We start from the raw sequence: 13,912 nt of genomic DNA, 5'->3' as shown, positions 1-13,912 counted from the left end.
GTCTGTGAGGAGTTATTAATTGGTGCAAGACCTACTGTTTGGTATGTGGTTGCACAAACCTTGGTGTGTATCGTCTCGGAGTGTATTCAGTTCGCTTGTTCGGCCCGAGCCAGAAGCGGACTTTGGGTTGTTTTTTTTCCTGAGCTGGAAAACCTCTGCCCGGCTGTCAGGAGCGGCTCCTCCTCATGAACACACAAAAGCCCAACTTTCAAACTCGTCTTTTAGATATAGTAAAGGAAGAAAGGGCAATTCGGGGTTTCTTTCTTCAAAGAATGCAGACACAGCCGTCTACTGAAGAGCCTGGTGATCCCTTTCCTCCACTTTCTGAGGCGTGGGATCAAATTCCTTAGTTTTTCGAGCTCTGCTCCCAACGTGTGCGTGGAGCTGACCGCCATAAAGATTTTTATGCTTATTTGTTCTGTCATTTTGAGCACAACTGGATGTGACTGCATACCTTGCGTAAATTTAGGGATAAGACCAAGTGCTTCCAGATATCCCAGCGCTTTTGTTCTGCTCCGATATGGGGTTTTTCCTCACACTGCCATTTTTTTTTTTTTTGCTGACTCATCAAGAGGCCTTTTATCTGTTTCTGCACCCAGGCAGCAAATCCAAGCGAACGAAGGCATCATGTAATTTCATGAACAAATGTGCCTTTTCAGTGCCGAGGGACGCTGATGCGACTTCCTTCCCGGTTTCAGAGCGGCGAGGTCTCGGGCCTCACCTGTACCGTGAACGTGTGGAGCGCTGAGTGAGCAGGTCAGCCGTCTGCTCTGTTGATCCTCTGCATATCTCGTGCAGCGATGTCATAGTCCGACATCGCGCGACGGCACGTGAGGGCAAAAGTCTGGCGCTTCCTGCTCCAACTCGTCCTGACTTCAGGAGAGCGTTCAGACCTTTGGAGCGGTGTTCAGGATCAAGTTCCCTTTAAGTGGCTGCAATCAAATCATTTGTCTGTGATTTATTGAGTTCTGTAATTGTCCTAGTCGAGAGGTTACACATTCGCACTTGATCTTTTCTCCACATTTTGCGACATCAAAACCTCAAGTTCATAACTAGAACATGCATGCTGACGAGGCAGATGATAGCCTTCTGAAAACATTGTTTTCGTTAAGCCAACGTTTCTGCATTGAATGGGTTTTTTTTTTTTTTAAATTAATGGTCTGATGTGATATTTTCATTTTAAAAGTGAGGTTTTCTTTAGCCATAAGTGGGAAATAATCACAATAAACCGAAGTACATCGTTTCAAACATCCATCTTTGTATAATTTCTGTTTCACTTAGTGATAAAGTTCCTGAAACAAAAGGATTTTCCAATATCCTAGTTCATTGAATGGATCTGTAAAGCAGTGTATAATTGTGAAGTTTTGTGTTTTTAATGAATAAAATTTGCATACCATCACCTTCCTAAAATATTGACCTTCAAAAAAAATCTGGGAAAGAAACAGGTGGTTACTTTTTTTTTCTGCCAAAATAATTTTTGGCAAAAAATACGATTTAGGCAGTCATTATAGGAAGGTGATACTATGTGGTGTGCTACTTTTACTCTGCTAACTCTAAATAAGATCCGGTCAAACCACTGGAATATTACTAAGACGTTCTTTAGACGTTTACAGCAGAACTAGTTTATAAAACCAAAACACCAAGGAAAACGGACAAGTTTCTGAGTTTGAAAAGTTGAAAATGCTCCCATTTCATTTTGAACCTCAGAAAATGTCAAACCTCACATTTCAGAAGTTTTTTTCTAAGGAATTTCTGAAATGAATCTCAAAATGTGAGGAGGGGTTCAGGCAGATGTCCAACTTTTCAAACTCTGAAATTTCAGAGTTTTTAACTAGAAACTTTCTGAGATTGATTTGAAAAATTTGAGGCGTTTTTCGGTGGAAATTTGCTCCTTTCATCCTCGACGGCCTCAAGGTGCCGTCGTACCGTTTTCCACACCTCACAGCGTTCAAGCGGGACTTTTAACATCCAGCACAAGCACCTGCCGTGGAGCTGCAAAGGAAAAAAAAGTCAGAAAGCAAACGACGCACTTCAATAGTTGCACCTTTTATTATAAAAAATATGTACAAAGATGCTACAATGTTTTTTTTTCCGATATAAAAATGCATACATTTTACAAAGATAGTTACGTCTTTGAAGTTCTAGCTCCTATTCAGACTAGAGTGACATCCTTCAGGAGTGTTGTGGTAAGGTATTCAGCGTGTTGTAATACTGTATTTCAATCAATACATTTCATTTGCCTGAGTTCATGTTTTATTCACCATAAGAAGCAATTTGGGGGAAAAAAAAAAAGGAAAAAAAGAAGAAAGAAACGGTTTTTATTTTTCTACAGATTTGGAGAAAGAACTGTTTGCATAATGGAATTTAAGGACATTTGAGTAGTTATACGGTCATTATGAAACACATGACAGAGCTGCATAGTAACTTTATTATTAACCCGGTTATTATTGTTTTGCTTTTATTTACTAATGCTCATAAAAATTAGGAATAAATAGGTACTGCATTTAAAACCGGGAAAAGATGGGGTTTTTTGCCCGATAAATACAATTTCACCGGGCCTGGTGGTTGAATTGATACGTCAATATGCCATGTCTGTACCTAGATAAAATAAATACAATAAATAAACAATAAATTAGATGGGTTAACACAGAGGATTCGTCATTTGTAGTAACAAATGAGAAATAAAAAGAAATTTAAAAAAAAGAAATATGGCTTCTCGATGTAGTTCTCCCCCCAGATGCTTTAGGAAAAAGAGACAGAGAGAGAAAAGCTGCTTCTTACCATTATTGGGTCTGTATTAAAAGCTCAGCAGCCAAACTACTTCATTTGTCACTTGGATACTGTAAACTGAAAAAAAGAAAAGGGGAAAAAAACCCAAAAACAAAACCTCCTGAGCCACGTCTGGTTCGGTGGCTGGAAGTGAGTTCCTGCTCTGCGGTGAAGCTTCGGCAGCAATGAAAGAGCGGCGCGTCGACAGTCCACGGGAAGACACCGTCTCCAGTCCGGCTACATTAAAACCTTTAAAAACCGCTTGGGACAGAAAATAAGGATATCAAGTGATGCTCGCAAAATTCCCTCCTCCACCCCGTGACCCCTCCCCCAGCAAGCCGTATAATGCAAAAAAATATATTTCTATATACACATACGTACATTTACATATAATCCATTCATAACTGCTCAAATCTCTAGGAAAATATGCATTGATTCATAGATTTGGATTTACAATTTGTTCTGTTTCGGTGCATGTAGTGTGGCGAGTTGTTCCTTGGTCCAATGTAACAATAAATAGAGCTGGACGTTAAAAAAAAAAAAAAAAAAAAAAAAAGGCAAGAGTCGGACCAGAAGGAGCTAGAACGAGACGGAAACGACAGGAAGTCAGAATGCATCGCGGTGTAGGTAATTATCTTTGCCTTCTCACAGACAGTCGCAGGTTTTGGACTTTTATGAACCCTCCCGCGGTCTTAGCACGACGCACAAGAGGATGTTGGCGGTTGGAGAGAGGGGAAGGGAAGGGGAAAGAAAGAAAAAAAAAACCTCAAAAGCGCACACGGGGTCAGTGTGACCGCGCACAAGATACAAAAAGCTTGTGGCATCCAAATGAACCCGTCTCCTAAGACCGCAGGAGGGTTTGACAAAGCGGGACATTAACTTTGCTCCCTGGTCATGTGGGTTAATAAAAACCCAAAAGTCATTCACTCCTCTACAGTCTGAAAGCGGATCTTCTCCGTGACCCCCCTCCCCCCCTCCCAGCCTCCTCGCTCTCCACCTTGTTCCCAAAACCTGGAAGGATCTGTAACATCACCACCAACACGCACGTTGTGCTGTGCATAGTCTGGGATCGCTTTCAGGAGCCCACGATGATCTCCATGATGTGGTCCAGTTCGTTGAGGTCGGACCTGCAGGTGGCGCTGGAGCTCAGCGCCGTCGGCCCATGAGAGGACAGGCTCTCCAGCAGGTCGTAAGGCCCCATTTTGGGGGTGCTCTGCATGCCCGTCAGCACCGTGTCCAGGTCGTAGTAGGACGGGTCCACGTCAGAGAACAGCTCCTCCAGCGCCGGGTCGGGCGGCGGCGCCGGGTGCTTGATCTCAAAAGTCCCGAAGACCTGCTCCCCTGTCCTGGAGTCCGCTCTCAGGTGGTGCCGCTCGCCGTCCTCGCCTTCCGACGCGCACTCCTCGCTGTCCTCCTCCTCATCCTCGTCGCAGTCGGCGTCCTCCTCGTCGTCCTCCCAACAGGGCCCCATCCCGAACGGCCCCGCCAGGTAGGACGCCGAGGACAGCTGAGGTGAGACGGGCGACAGAGACGACATGGCGACCTCCGCCTCCGCATCCCCGTCAATCACCACCTCCTCCGAGTGGTAGCCCTCCTCCAGCCCGGACACGGAGAAGGGTTTGGGGCTCTGGCCGGCCTGCACCGCCGCCGCCGCTGCCGCCTCAGTCTGTCTGCACAGCACCTCGGTGGCCACCAGGCGGTCGGCGGGGCACTGGGCGGCCGCCAGGGCCTGGGTCATGATCTGCCAGGTGCCGTCCTGCGTCATCTCCTCCTGGATCTGCCGCACCGTGTTGGCGATGAGCACCGAGCGGCACAGGTTGGGCTCCACCAGCATGTGGCAGAGCTGCAGCTTGATCAGCGACATGTCAAGCAGCGACTGCCGCTGCAGGCTGTAGGACGACGACAGCGTCCGCGCCGCGGCGGCGAATGGGGCCGGTGCGGCCGAGGGGCCCTGATCACCGCCGCCACACGCCGCCTCCTCTCCGGAGTCGGAGAACTTGCGCTTGGTGCCCTTCGGGAACATGATGTCTCTCTGCTGCGGGAAGGGAGGGAAGAAAGCGCAGAGTGAGAACTACTGACAGGAACTCATTAGGGACAAATTCACAACCACAAAGTGTTTCAGAGTTGCACTAGCTAATACAAATGAGGAGAAAACTGCTTTGAAAAGAAAAAAAAAGAAAAAAGTAGTCACACCTCTTGAACTTTTTCACGCTTCATCACGTTACTGTCATCAACCTCAGAGTTTTAGTGGGATTTACTGGGAGCAGAACAGAACCGATCTGAGAACAATGTAGAAACGTTTAAAGACTGTGCATTTGTTTTCAGCATTAACAGTCAATACTCTCCCTCCAAACAGAGCTGCAACTCTTTTGTGGTTCGTCTCCAACAACTTTGAACATCGAGACGACGGTTGCACGATATCAACCCCAGATTCATCGCATCTGGGGATCGTGGTAATTTATTCTACGGTATCTTTATCTGCCCATATTAACCACTTAAAATATTTGTGTTGGACTAATAAATAAATCAGGGCCGATATTAACCACCGATATTTAATTCCATTTGTTGTCGTCTGTGTCTGGAGGTTGGTGATGTCGCGTTTGCTTGGTCGTGTGAAAGTGAGAGTGATGCAGCAAAGGATTGTGGGGAGTTTAACTTAACTGGTGAAGTCAGCACTGTGGTTGTTTTGTTTTTTTCAAGCTGTCAAAATGGTAGTGACGTCTAAATCTAAAGTGTAAATATCAGTTATCGGGCCTAACGGCAGTATTGACATCAGATATTGATATCGGCCCAGATTGCACATCATTCCATCCCTGATCTAGAGAACGAAGTTTTCCTCATTCCTTCTTCACAAAATAGTCCGACCTCCGTCAGACTGGTTCAGGAGCGTCTGAACTCAAATTTTCAAACCTTTCTTTCTTTAGAGTTTGGTGTGGACTTTGACTAGGCCATTCTAAAACATGCATATGCTTCGATCTAAACTGTTCCACTGTAGCTCGCCATGTTAACGGTGGTCCAGTGTCAAGCTTTTCGCATTAGACTTTCCTCCAGGATTACCCTACATATAGCTCCACCCATCCTCCCCTATAGCTCCACCCATCCTCCCTGTCCCGGCTGCAGAAGCTTCACCGCGCTGCCACCATGTTTCCCAGTAAAGACGGCTTCAAGGGGGGTGCAGAGTTCATTCTACATGTGAACCATTCCGCATGAAGGCTGAATTAGAGACGGATAGTTATAGTTATGTTTATTTGATAAAAAAATTGCAAACATCTGTGATAATTAAGCTGATGATGTTTGCTAACCACAACTATGGCTGGGATTGTTAGATACAAGTGAAGCTATTTTAACTACTTCACGTTCCATGAGAGCATTAAAGGGCGTCACTATAGTACAACTGCAACTGGTTTACTAATTGTCACTGGTGAAGTGAAGTGTCCAATTTGATAATGGGGCCAGTTTTTGTGTTTGACAGCTTGCAGCAATAATTGGGGGGGGGGGGGACATCACTTGTATTATTCTTGCAATAAATAGCTAAAAATGTTGTGATAAAAGTTGAAAATCTAACACTACATCCCAACCTGAACACATCGCTTCTGCTGTGAAACATAGTGGTGGCAGAGTAATGAAGCGGGGACAATTTTCTTTAGCGTAGGGAGGGAAACTGGTCAGAAAGAAAACCTTGTTAAAGGGGCGGTGTTATGTATTTTCCAGGCATATAGTGACATATAGTGGCTTTCAATTGTTATGAAAATGCTATATATATATCAATAAAACATAACTCTGAATAAAACTTAAAAGAAATATGACTTTGTAACTAGACGCCTTGAAATTGGGCCTCTGTCCCTTTAAGAAGCTCTAAATTGTTCTGACACTCCGCCTTCAGGAAGTCGTCACAACATGGCTCCTCTGTTATGCTGCTTACAACCGTTTCTTAGGGAGAGAAGTGGTTCATCTAATAAACTCTGCGGATGCGCCAAGGCGGAGCTATGGGTAAAAAGGCGGAGCTTTGTGAGAACAAGTATTCAGGCTCCCTCAAACGGTTGCAGTGGGAGACTCAAGAATTGCTCAAAGATGCATGAAAGAATCAAAGCAACATATTAGGTAGGTTTTGATGAGGGGAATAATAATAAAACATGATGTAAAGCTCAAAAACTGTCAATGTTACATAACACCAACCCTTTAAAGACTGCAAAAATCTTGAAACTGGAGTAAATTTTCATTTGGAAAACAATATTATACAATTTTGCCCTACTTTGCCTTGCTCTTTCACATTAAATCCCAATAAAATACTTTAAAAGGAGAAAAACCTGTAAAGTTCAAGGGGTGTGATTACTTTCATGAGGTACTGTAAGTGTCATGTAATTACTCAAATTAGTGACAGATGTGATGAGGTTAGCGTGGTGTAGTAATAGCTGTGTGGACAGGAAGAAATCTGCTTAAGGCAGTTGTAACATTACAAATAACCTGCAAAAAAAAAAAAAAAAGAAGAAGCTGCAACTCTGAACTACAGTGACAAGTAAATGGTTGGGTTTGGGATTTCCTTAAAAGTTTGCTATACCTTTCCTGTTGAGAGGCACAGGCAATAGCAATGCAGCTCGGTCCCGGCTGCAGCGCTTCAAGTACTTTTGTACGCGCGACAAGCAGCTTTTGTTCAGCACCATTTCTGCCCATTTTAGGCCAGTCTGAAGCAAGACTCCTGCTGGGCGGAACAACCACACTTTTAACAGACCGCTGAGCCACCGAAAATAGCATGGTTACCGACTAAATGCGGACGCTGCATCAAAATAAGCACAGACTACAGAGAGCTTTGTCAGTAAACACAAACAGCACTCAGGTTACGAGTATCAGTGAAATGATACTCGTTCACATGGCAACCTGCGATCAGGAAGAAACAAAATAAAGGTATTTATCTGCTGGTCCAATACGGTGCGTCAAATGAGTAAAAAGACAGAACATGAAAAATAAAGACGTTAGTAATTTATTGTATAACACACCACCATGACTCAGTGATATTTACAAGGGGAATCGGGTTTCCAGGCCTACACACGCCAAGACTTTAAAACTAGCAGAGCAAGATTTTCACTTTCTCTTCACAGAGGGGATGGGGGGGGGGGGGTGGAAAGGGAGAGAGAGAGACAGAGAGAGAGAAAAAATCAACTTCCTTGTTGAAATACCACTTCAACACATTTCTTTACAGGAAGAAATCAACACTGTCCAAAAATAATAATAATATATATATAAAAAAAAAAAAAAAACGCCATCTGAACTCCTAAATGAACATGATGGAATCAAACAGAAGGCTGAGCTCTGAGCTGCATTTTAGTTTTCCAGACTGAAAAACAGCGTCCAGCTGTGTCTCCTCTGTAAAAACCTGTGGGTAGGGCATTTATGTCAATGAAGCCACTTGTGCTAATGTTCCATTCATGATACTTTTTTTTAAATAACCATAAAAAACCCAACATATTTCTCAGTAAAATCACATGTATTGATATAGAAAAAGCACAGCAGTTGAACGTTCTTTGGAAAGCAAAGTGAAACTAAAACGCTCTGCAAACTGCTGCTCTCATGGTAACGGTCACAACTCTGTGTCAAGCAGCATGCTCTTTCTACCTTTAAATTTTAATTATGGGATGCCACGATTCTGCTATTAAGCAAACGCCTCAAATTAAAATGACAATATACAAGAAAACATGGAATTAGAGCCTAATTTCTACTCACAAACCACAAACTTTCACTCTAATTACACCAATAAAATGGATACACACAGCATTAAAAAAAAAAAAACAATATCACTGCGTGACACTGATCGGAGTGAGTGAGCCGAATCAGCAATATTTCAAGTTATAATTAGAGATGCACCCAGAAATCAACTGGTGACTATAAGGCTTTTTTTAAATTAGTTTTTCTGAAATCAATAGGTTATTTCCCAGTCAGAAACTCAGAAATACAATCATTTTTTCCCCCCCTCCAAATCAGTGACCTCAACATACCTAAGCACAACCAGTCTGCACGAACAACCAGACCCATTTAGTCCGCTTTAATCAAACTCCAGTCTGTGTGCCTAGAAAGTCTGGTTCGTTTGGGGAGGTGTGAACGCGTAACCGACCTCTCATGCAGACTAAAAAAATTGCAAACTTTGGTCCGCCTAAAAGCTTAGGTCTCGGTCTGGTTGAAGTGAACTCTGTTTGAACGCCAAGTGGACCGGAGTACACTCCAAAACAGGAAGTGCGCCATAGCATAGGGCCTTATGGGTAAATACAACTGAAGCAGACGTGTGAGTCTAGCGCTGACAGGAGAAAGGGCTTACAACCTCTAAAATTTGACACCACTCCATTTTTGTTTGCATTTCGCGAAGAAGGAAGTTGCACTCCGCGTCTTCTTTAGAGGTTTTCATATTTGTTTCCTTCAGTGGATCCTGGTGCAGCGCCACCACAGGTAAGGAGCGGAACAGATTTTTTTCAAAGATTTGGTTTGTTTGACGCAGTGAACAGCAGCAGCTGAAAATGTAACAAATGCTGCAGTTTTGGATCCCAGTCAAACTAAGTCTACCGAACTGTAGAATGGGCAAGCTTACTCTGGGAAAAGAATGCCAAAATGAGTTCTTTTTAATATTAGTGAAGCGTTCAAAAGCTAAATAAGAAGGAGTACAGATGCAAAAGGATCCAGAAACAATTATTTTTTTCTGTCACCTGCATTTTACATTTAGTAATGCTAACCACAATACGGCAACATACAATGCTAAAGTATGCCTGAAGTATTGACTCAAAATCTTTGTTTTAAAATCTAATGAAATCCCATATTTACTGCAACAGCTCTCTCTCTCACGTACACAGTGGGATGTCACATGGCAAGAAGGTACAGCTCTTAAAGAGAACTACATTAAGCTTTAAAAAAAAAACAATCAGAATTCAGCTCTGTGATTGGTGCATCTCTAGTTATAATCTATTTACATCAATGGCTCCAACGTACACAGAAAGGCCTTTTGAGTCCATCCTTGCCTAAAAAATGACATTTCCTGGCAATAGACAAGAATTAGGATAAAAGTCATTTAGAAAGATAACCAGAGAGCTAAAACCCAAACACTGAGAAAATAATCATGGATGTGTTAGCAAAATAGGTCAACAATGTGTGAGAAATTAAAACAGAAATCAAAGACAACCAGGAAGCCCCGTTGCTAAAGTCGCCGTGACTCTTAAAATGCACTTCGGATGGTTTGTACCGCATGAAATCAGCCCCACATGTATTCCTGTTAAAACTCGCTCAGTTATCAGTTTGTATTGCTAACACTACCACGGTAACTAACAATTAAATCCCTCCGACCAGCTAAGTTTGACTTTTGGATATATTTTGGATTTTTGTCTGTATAATTCTAAAATGGTCCTAAGGCCAAAGCAACTCAATAAAAATTGCTCTCTCTTTTCATAAAGGTTCCACAAATATTAAATTGTGTTGTAAAGAAACCCGTTTAAAAAAGTCTAGATTCTTAATATCAAAAACTTTAGTTTAGCAACGAAAGCAAATTGAAGCAGATGCTAACTTAGTGCTAGCACAGGCTAACTGTTAGCTAGGCACAGTACCTATGGAGTCTTTACCCATGCGTAGTCAGTAAGAGGGTGATGTCAGCAAGATGGATGACGTCTTTATTATTCATGTCTTTCACACAACCACCATAATCAGAGCTACTTCCTGTCTTACTTCAAAGTAAGAGTCCTAACTCTCGGGAGATGAAGTTTAAGGCACTGATCTTGAAACTGGTGGTTTTTTGATAATAGTTTGGATAAAAACAGCAACTAGATTGCGCTTTGCGCTACACTGCATTTTAATATCACAAGATGACATAGTAGAAGACAAACATACAGCCCGATTTTATTTTGGTTCTAATACAATAAATTCAGAAAAAATATCAAACACTCCTTAAATTTTGTTTTCTGCGCCCCCGACTGCAAGTCAAAAACGATTCAAACGTGACCGGCCAACACAGGTGTTTTAATGGAGATTTTCTTTATTTTTTAAATAGAGTTAAATTGTTACAGAGATATTGTTTTTTCAATGTAAAATATTAAATTGAACACAAAGTATTTGTTTTTTAATTGCTTTTTTAATTTAAATTGTAACTTTTATTCAAATCGGACTTTGGCACACTGAAAGCAGTTTTAACTAATTTGTTAGACTTAGTTAAACAAATTAACTAAGTGTGTACTACTTTTAGTACAACTCAGAATGGACTAAATTTTACAGTATTTCATTTTGATCGAAAACAAAAGACTTAAATCTCGGAGCCTTCATTACATTGAACACATAAAACCCTTTACGTTTTGGAGCTATGATGATTTGCACCTCCCATTCGGGACTACTTTAATTTCTTAATTAAATACCGATGGCCAATTTTAGCAAATCATTTTGTTTTTTAAAACACCGAGGTGATGATTTTGGCTCAAATGAAAAAAGTTTGGACGCTGCCTGTCTTGGCAGCAACATTTATGGTGTCCAAACTCTTTCATGGTATTTAAATTTGCACTTCATTAAGAGGATTTCACCATTGACGATACTGAAAGCAAAACTGGTAAAGACACTTCCAGACAACTTATTATGTTAAATATATTTCACGTACAAAGAAAAACCACAAAGCAATTGCACATATTAATCTTTACCTCTGTTACATTGAATAGGCTCCACTACAAATGCCTAATTTGGGTGGCTAAGATCAAGGTAATTTACATGACAGTTTCATTAACATTTATTTGAGTACCACCTTCATACAAGTGATTTATATACAACTGCGGTTACTTCACGCAAGATTTTAACTGTTTAACCCTAAAATGGAGACTTGTACAGCACTCTCGCTGCACCAGGAACTTCTTTAAACAAGACCTATAGCGCTTGATTTTGACAATAGCAGCTCGGCGATGCCTGGATTTGTGACTAACAGCATTATACGGCTTAGAAAGTGAACATGAAAGTGTTTAGTCGTCTCCCGCTTTGGGGCCAAACAAAATACAGCCTCGCTTTACGTCAATGGCTCCTCGCGCGGCCCATCCCCCACCTCTCTCTGAAAAACCACCACTTTCATATACAGCTGTATCGCATCAATAAACGAGATTTTGAATACGGCAGCTAAAGTGCTTTCTCATTTCCCTGCCAACTACCCGTTGTTTTCTTAACGGATAACCCAATAAGAGCCGGTAGAGGCTAATGTAGGAACATTTGAGAGCTGCTGGCCGTGACTGCCGCATGCTTTGTCTTTCCAGCATCAGAGCCACCGAGCGACAACGAGGCCATTTTGCGCTGGGAGCTAACAGCCGGCTAGCTAGCCTACGGTTCTGGACCCGGGCTCACGGAGTGCTTCCAAGCTAACTGTTCGCTCACGTTGTAAACAAGTTCTCTACACGGCGCTGCGAAATTCCTGGCTTACAACTAGATCCATTTCGCAAATAAACGCTCCAACGCAGAAGGCTAGGAAACGGAAAGCTAATGAGCTAAAAGCGCCCACCCACCCAGCCAGCCATCCTCCTCGGTCCTTCCTCCTTTCTGGCCGAAAACAAGAGTTTTCGCCGCGACTGGGCTGTAAAGTTCCTAAAAAATAACAGCCGCTCACCCCAGTGCCTGCTTAAAAACGCCGCTGCCGGCGGTTGGGTAGCCGTACTCACCTCGTGTTTGTGTTATTTTATTCCCGTCTCGGTCATAGGATCGACGGCAGAGAAAGCGGAGATCAGGTTCAGATGAGATCATTCATGCCACGGCTTCAAAAACTGAAGTACCTCCGTCCTGCTGCTGCTGCTGCTGCGGACGGCAGGAGGGGAGAGAAAGGAGGGGGAGGGGAGCCGACAAAAGCCAGCCATATGCCTGGGATTCCTCTCTAATCATTTCTCCCTGCTTTTCTCCTCGATTGACGCTTTTAACAAACAATCGAAAACCTACTGTTATTTTTTGTTGTTGTTGTTGTTTTGTGAAGTATTTAAAGCCATGCACTGAGTCATTTTAGCTGTCCTTTTGCTCATGTGAATCCGTTTCCACCGCGATTGAAACCACTTCACATTTAGCAAACATTAGTGAAGAACCGCGCGGACATACTGTATGTCATGTAGTGGTAAGTTACAAAGTATTGTTCCCGGTAAAAGTATTCACACCCCCGATGTTTCCTGCGTTTCATCATAACTATAAATACATTGTATTTATAGTTTGTGTTTATAAATTAAGTAATTTTTAAATGAAAAAGGAAAGCACGAGATTATGCCTTTTGTTACCACTGAAAACATGAAAAAGTGTCGCGCATTTATTTTCATACCCCTATATTCTGATACCACTAAATGAATCCAGTTTATTCAATTGCTTTCAGAAGCAATCCACCAGTTTGGCCCTGTTCACCTCATCAACCTCAATTGGAAGAAAAGTACACATCTAGGAAAATATTATAACACAATCAAGTGGATATATTTCCTTCAGTCGGTATAAAAATGCTATGCCTATCAAATATGACTTCAAAGAAATTAATGCCTTGAAATTGGGTCTCTGTTTCTTTAAAAACCCCTGCTCTTTCTGAAGCTTCAGGAAGTCATCACAGCATCTCTCTATTAGTCCTTTAACAGTTTTTTTTGTTTGTTTGTTTGTTTGTTTTTTTACCATTGAGAAGTAGCTAAAAGGAGGTGTTTGCTAATCGCTGCTGGCTAGTCTGAAGGAGCTGAATGAAGTGCAGAGGAGGGCTGCTCTGTGAGACGAAGCCTTGGAAACTGCAGCTCCAAGCTGTACCTCGAAGGTGTTGCCAGGTCCAACCAGCTGAATGGAGATTCAAGGGTATCTCAAAAATGCTTGAAAAAAAAAAATAAAAAATCAAGGCAACACTCCAGTTGTCTTCACTGATGAGGAAATTTCATTATAACATGATGAAAAGCTCCAAAAAGTCAATTTCACATAATACTACGGCTTAAAAAAAAACAACAACAAAAAAACCCATCTGTTAAAATAGTCTAGGTTCCAAACTATTCCTTGTTCTTTTTATTTTTGCAGGTGATTGTTGCTGGTCTGGATGCCCTTTGGACAATTTCTATATTTCTCCATTTTCTCACTTTCTGTAGTTTTTAGATTCATCATTGTTTTTCTTCGTTCCCTATTTTGCAGTGATTCCAACTATAGGAGTGACCCAGTG

The 13,912-nt window shown here is 42.1% G+C and overlaps 1 protein-coding gene across 3 annotated transcripts; it reads right to left on the bottom strand.

Annotated features, from left to right (window-relative positions):
* Positions 1-2,030: 2,030 nt before the first annotated feature.
* cdca4 (cell division cycle associated 4) lies at positions 2,031-12,574 on the bottom strand. 3 transcript variants are annotated; one of them, XM_028000863.1, is made up of 3 exons: positions 12,417-12,574; positions 7,328-7,465; positions 2,031-4,804 (listed from the first exon to the last, which is right to left on the bottom strand). In XM_028000863.1, exon 3 carries the CDS (start codon positions 4,790-4,792, stop codon positions 3,845-3,847), a length of 948 nt encoding a protein of 315 aa, XP_027856664.1. In that variant the 5' UTR covers positions 4,793-4,804; positions 7,328-7,465; positions 12,417-12,574; the 3' UTR covers positions 2,031-3,844. The 3 variants fall into 3 exon arrangements, with proteins under 3 accessions (XP_027856664.1, XP_027856665.1, XP_027856663.1); XM_028000864.1 differs by lacking the exon at positions 7,328-7,465 and having other exon boundaries at positions 2,031-4,801; XM_028000862.1 differs by lacking the exon at positions 7,328-7,465 and having other exon boundaries at positions 12,417-12,573.
* Between the last annotated feature and the right edge of the window lie 1,338 nt (positions 12,575-13,912).

The sequence above is a fragment of the Xiphophorus couchianus genome, chromosome 19 (assembly GCF_001444195.1).
Source record: "Xiphophorus couchianus chromosome 19, X_couchianus-1.0, whole genome shotgun sequence".
Classification (NCBI taxonomy): Eukaryota; Metazoa; Chordata; class Actinopteri; order Cyprinodontiformes; family Poeciliidae; genus Xiphophorus; species Xiphophorus couchianus.
This window is presented reverse-complemented; position numbering and strand designations above follow the sequence as displayed.

Excerpts from the sequence above, each read along its gene's own strand:
- cdca4 (XM_028000863.1), bottom strand. The coding sequence starts at position 4,792 with ATGTTCCCGAAGGGCACCAAGCGCAAGTTCTCCGACTCCGGAGAGGAG.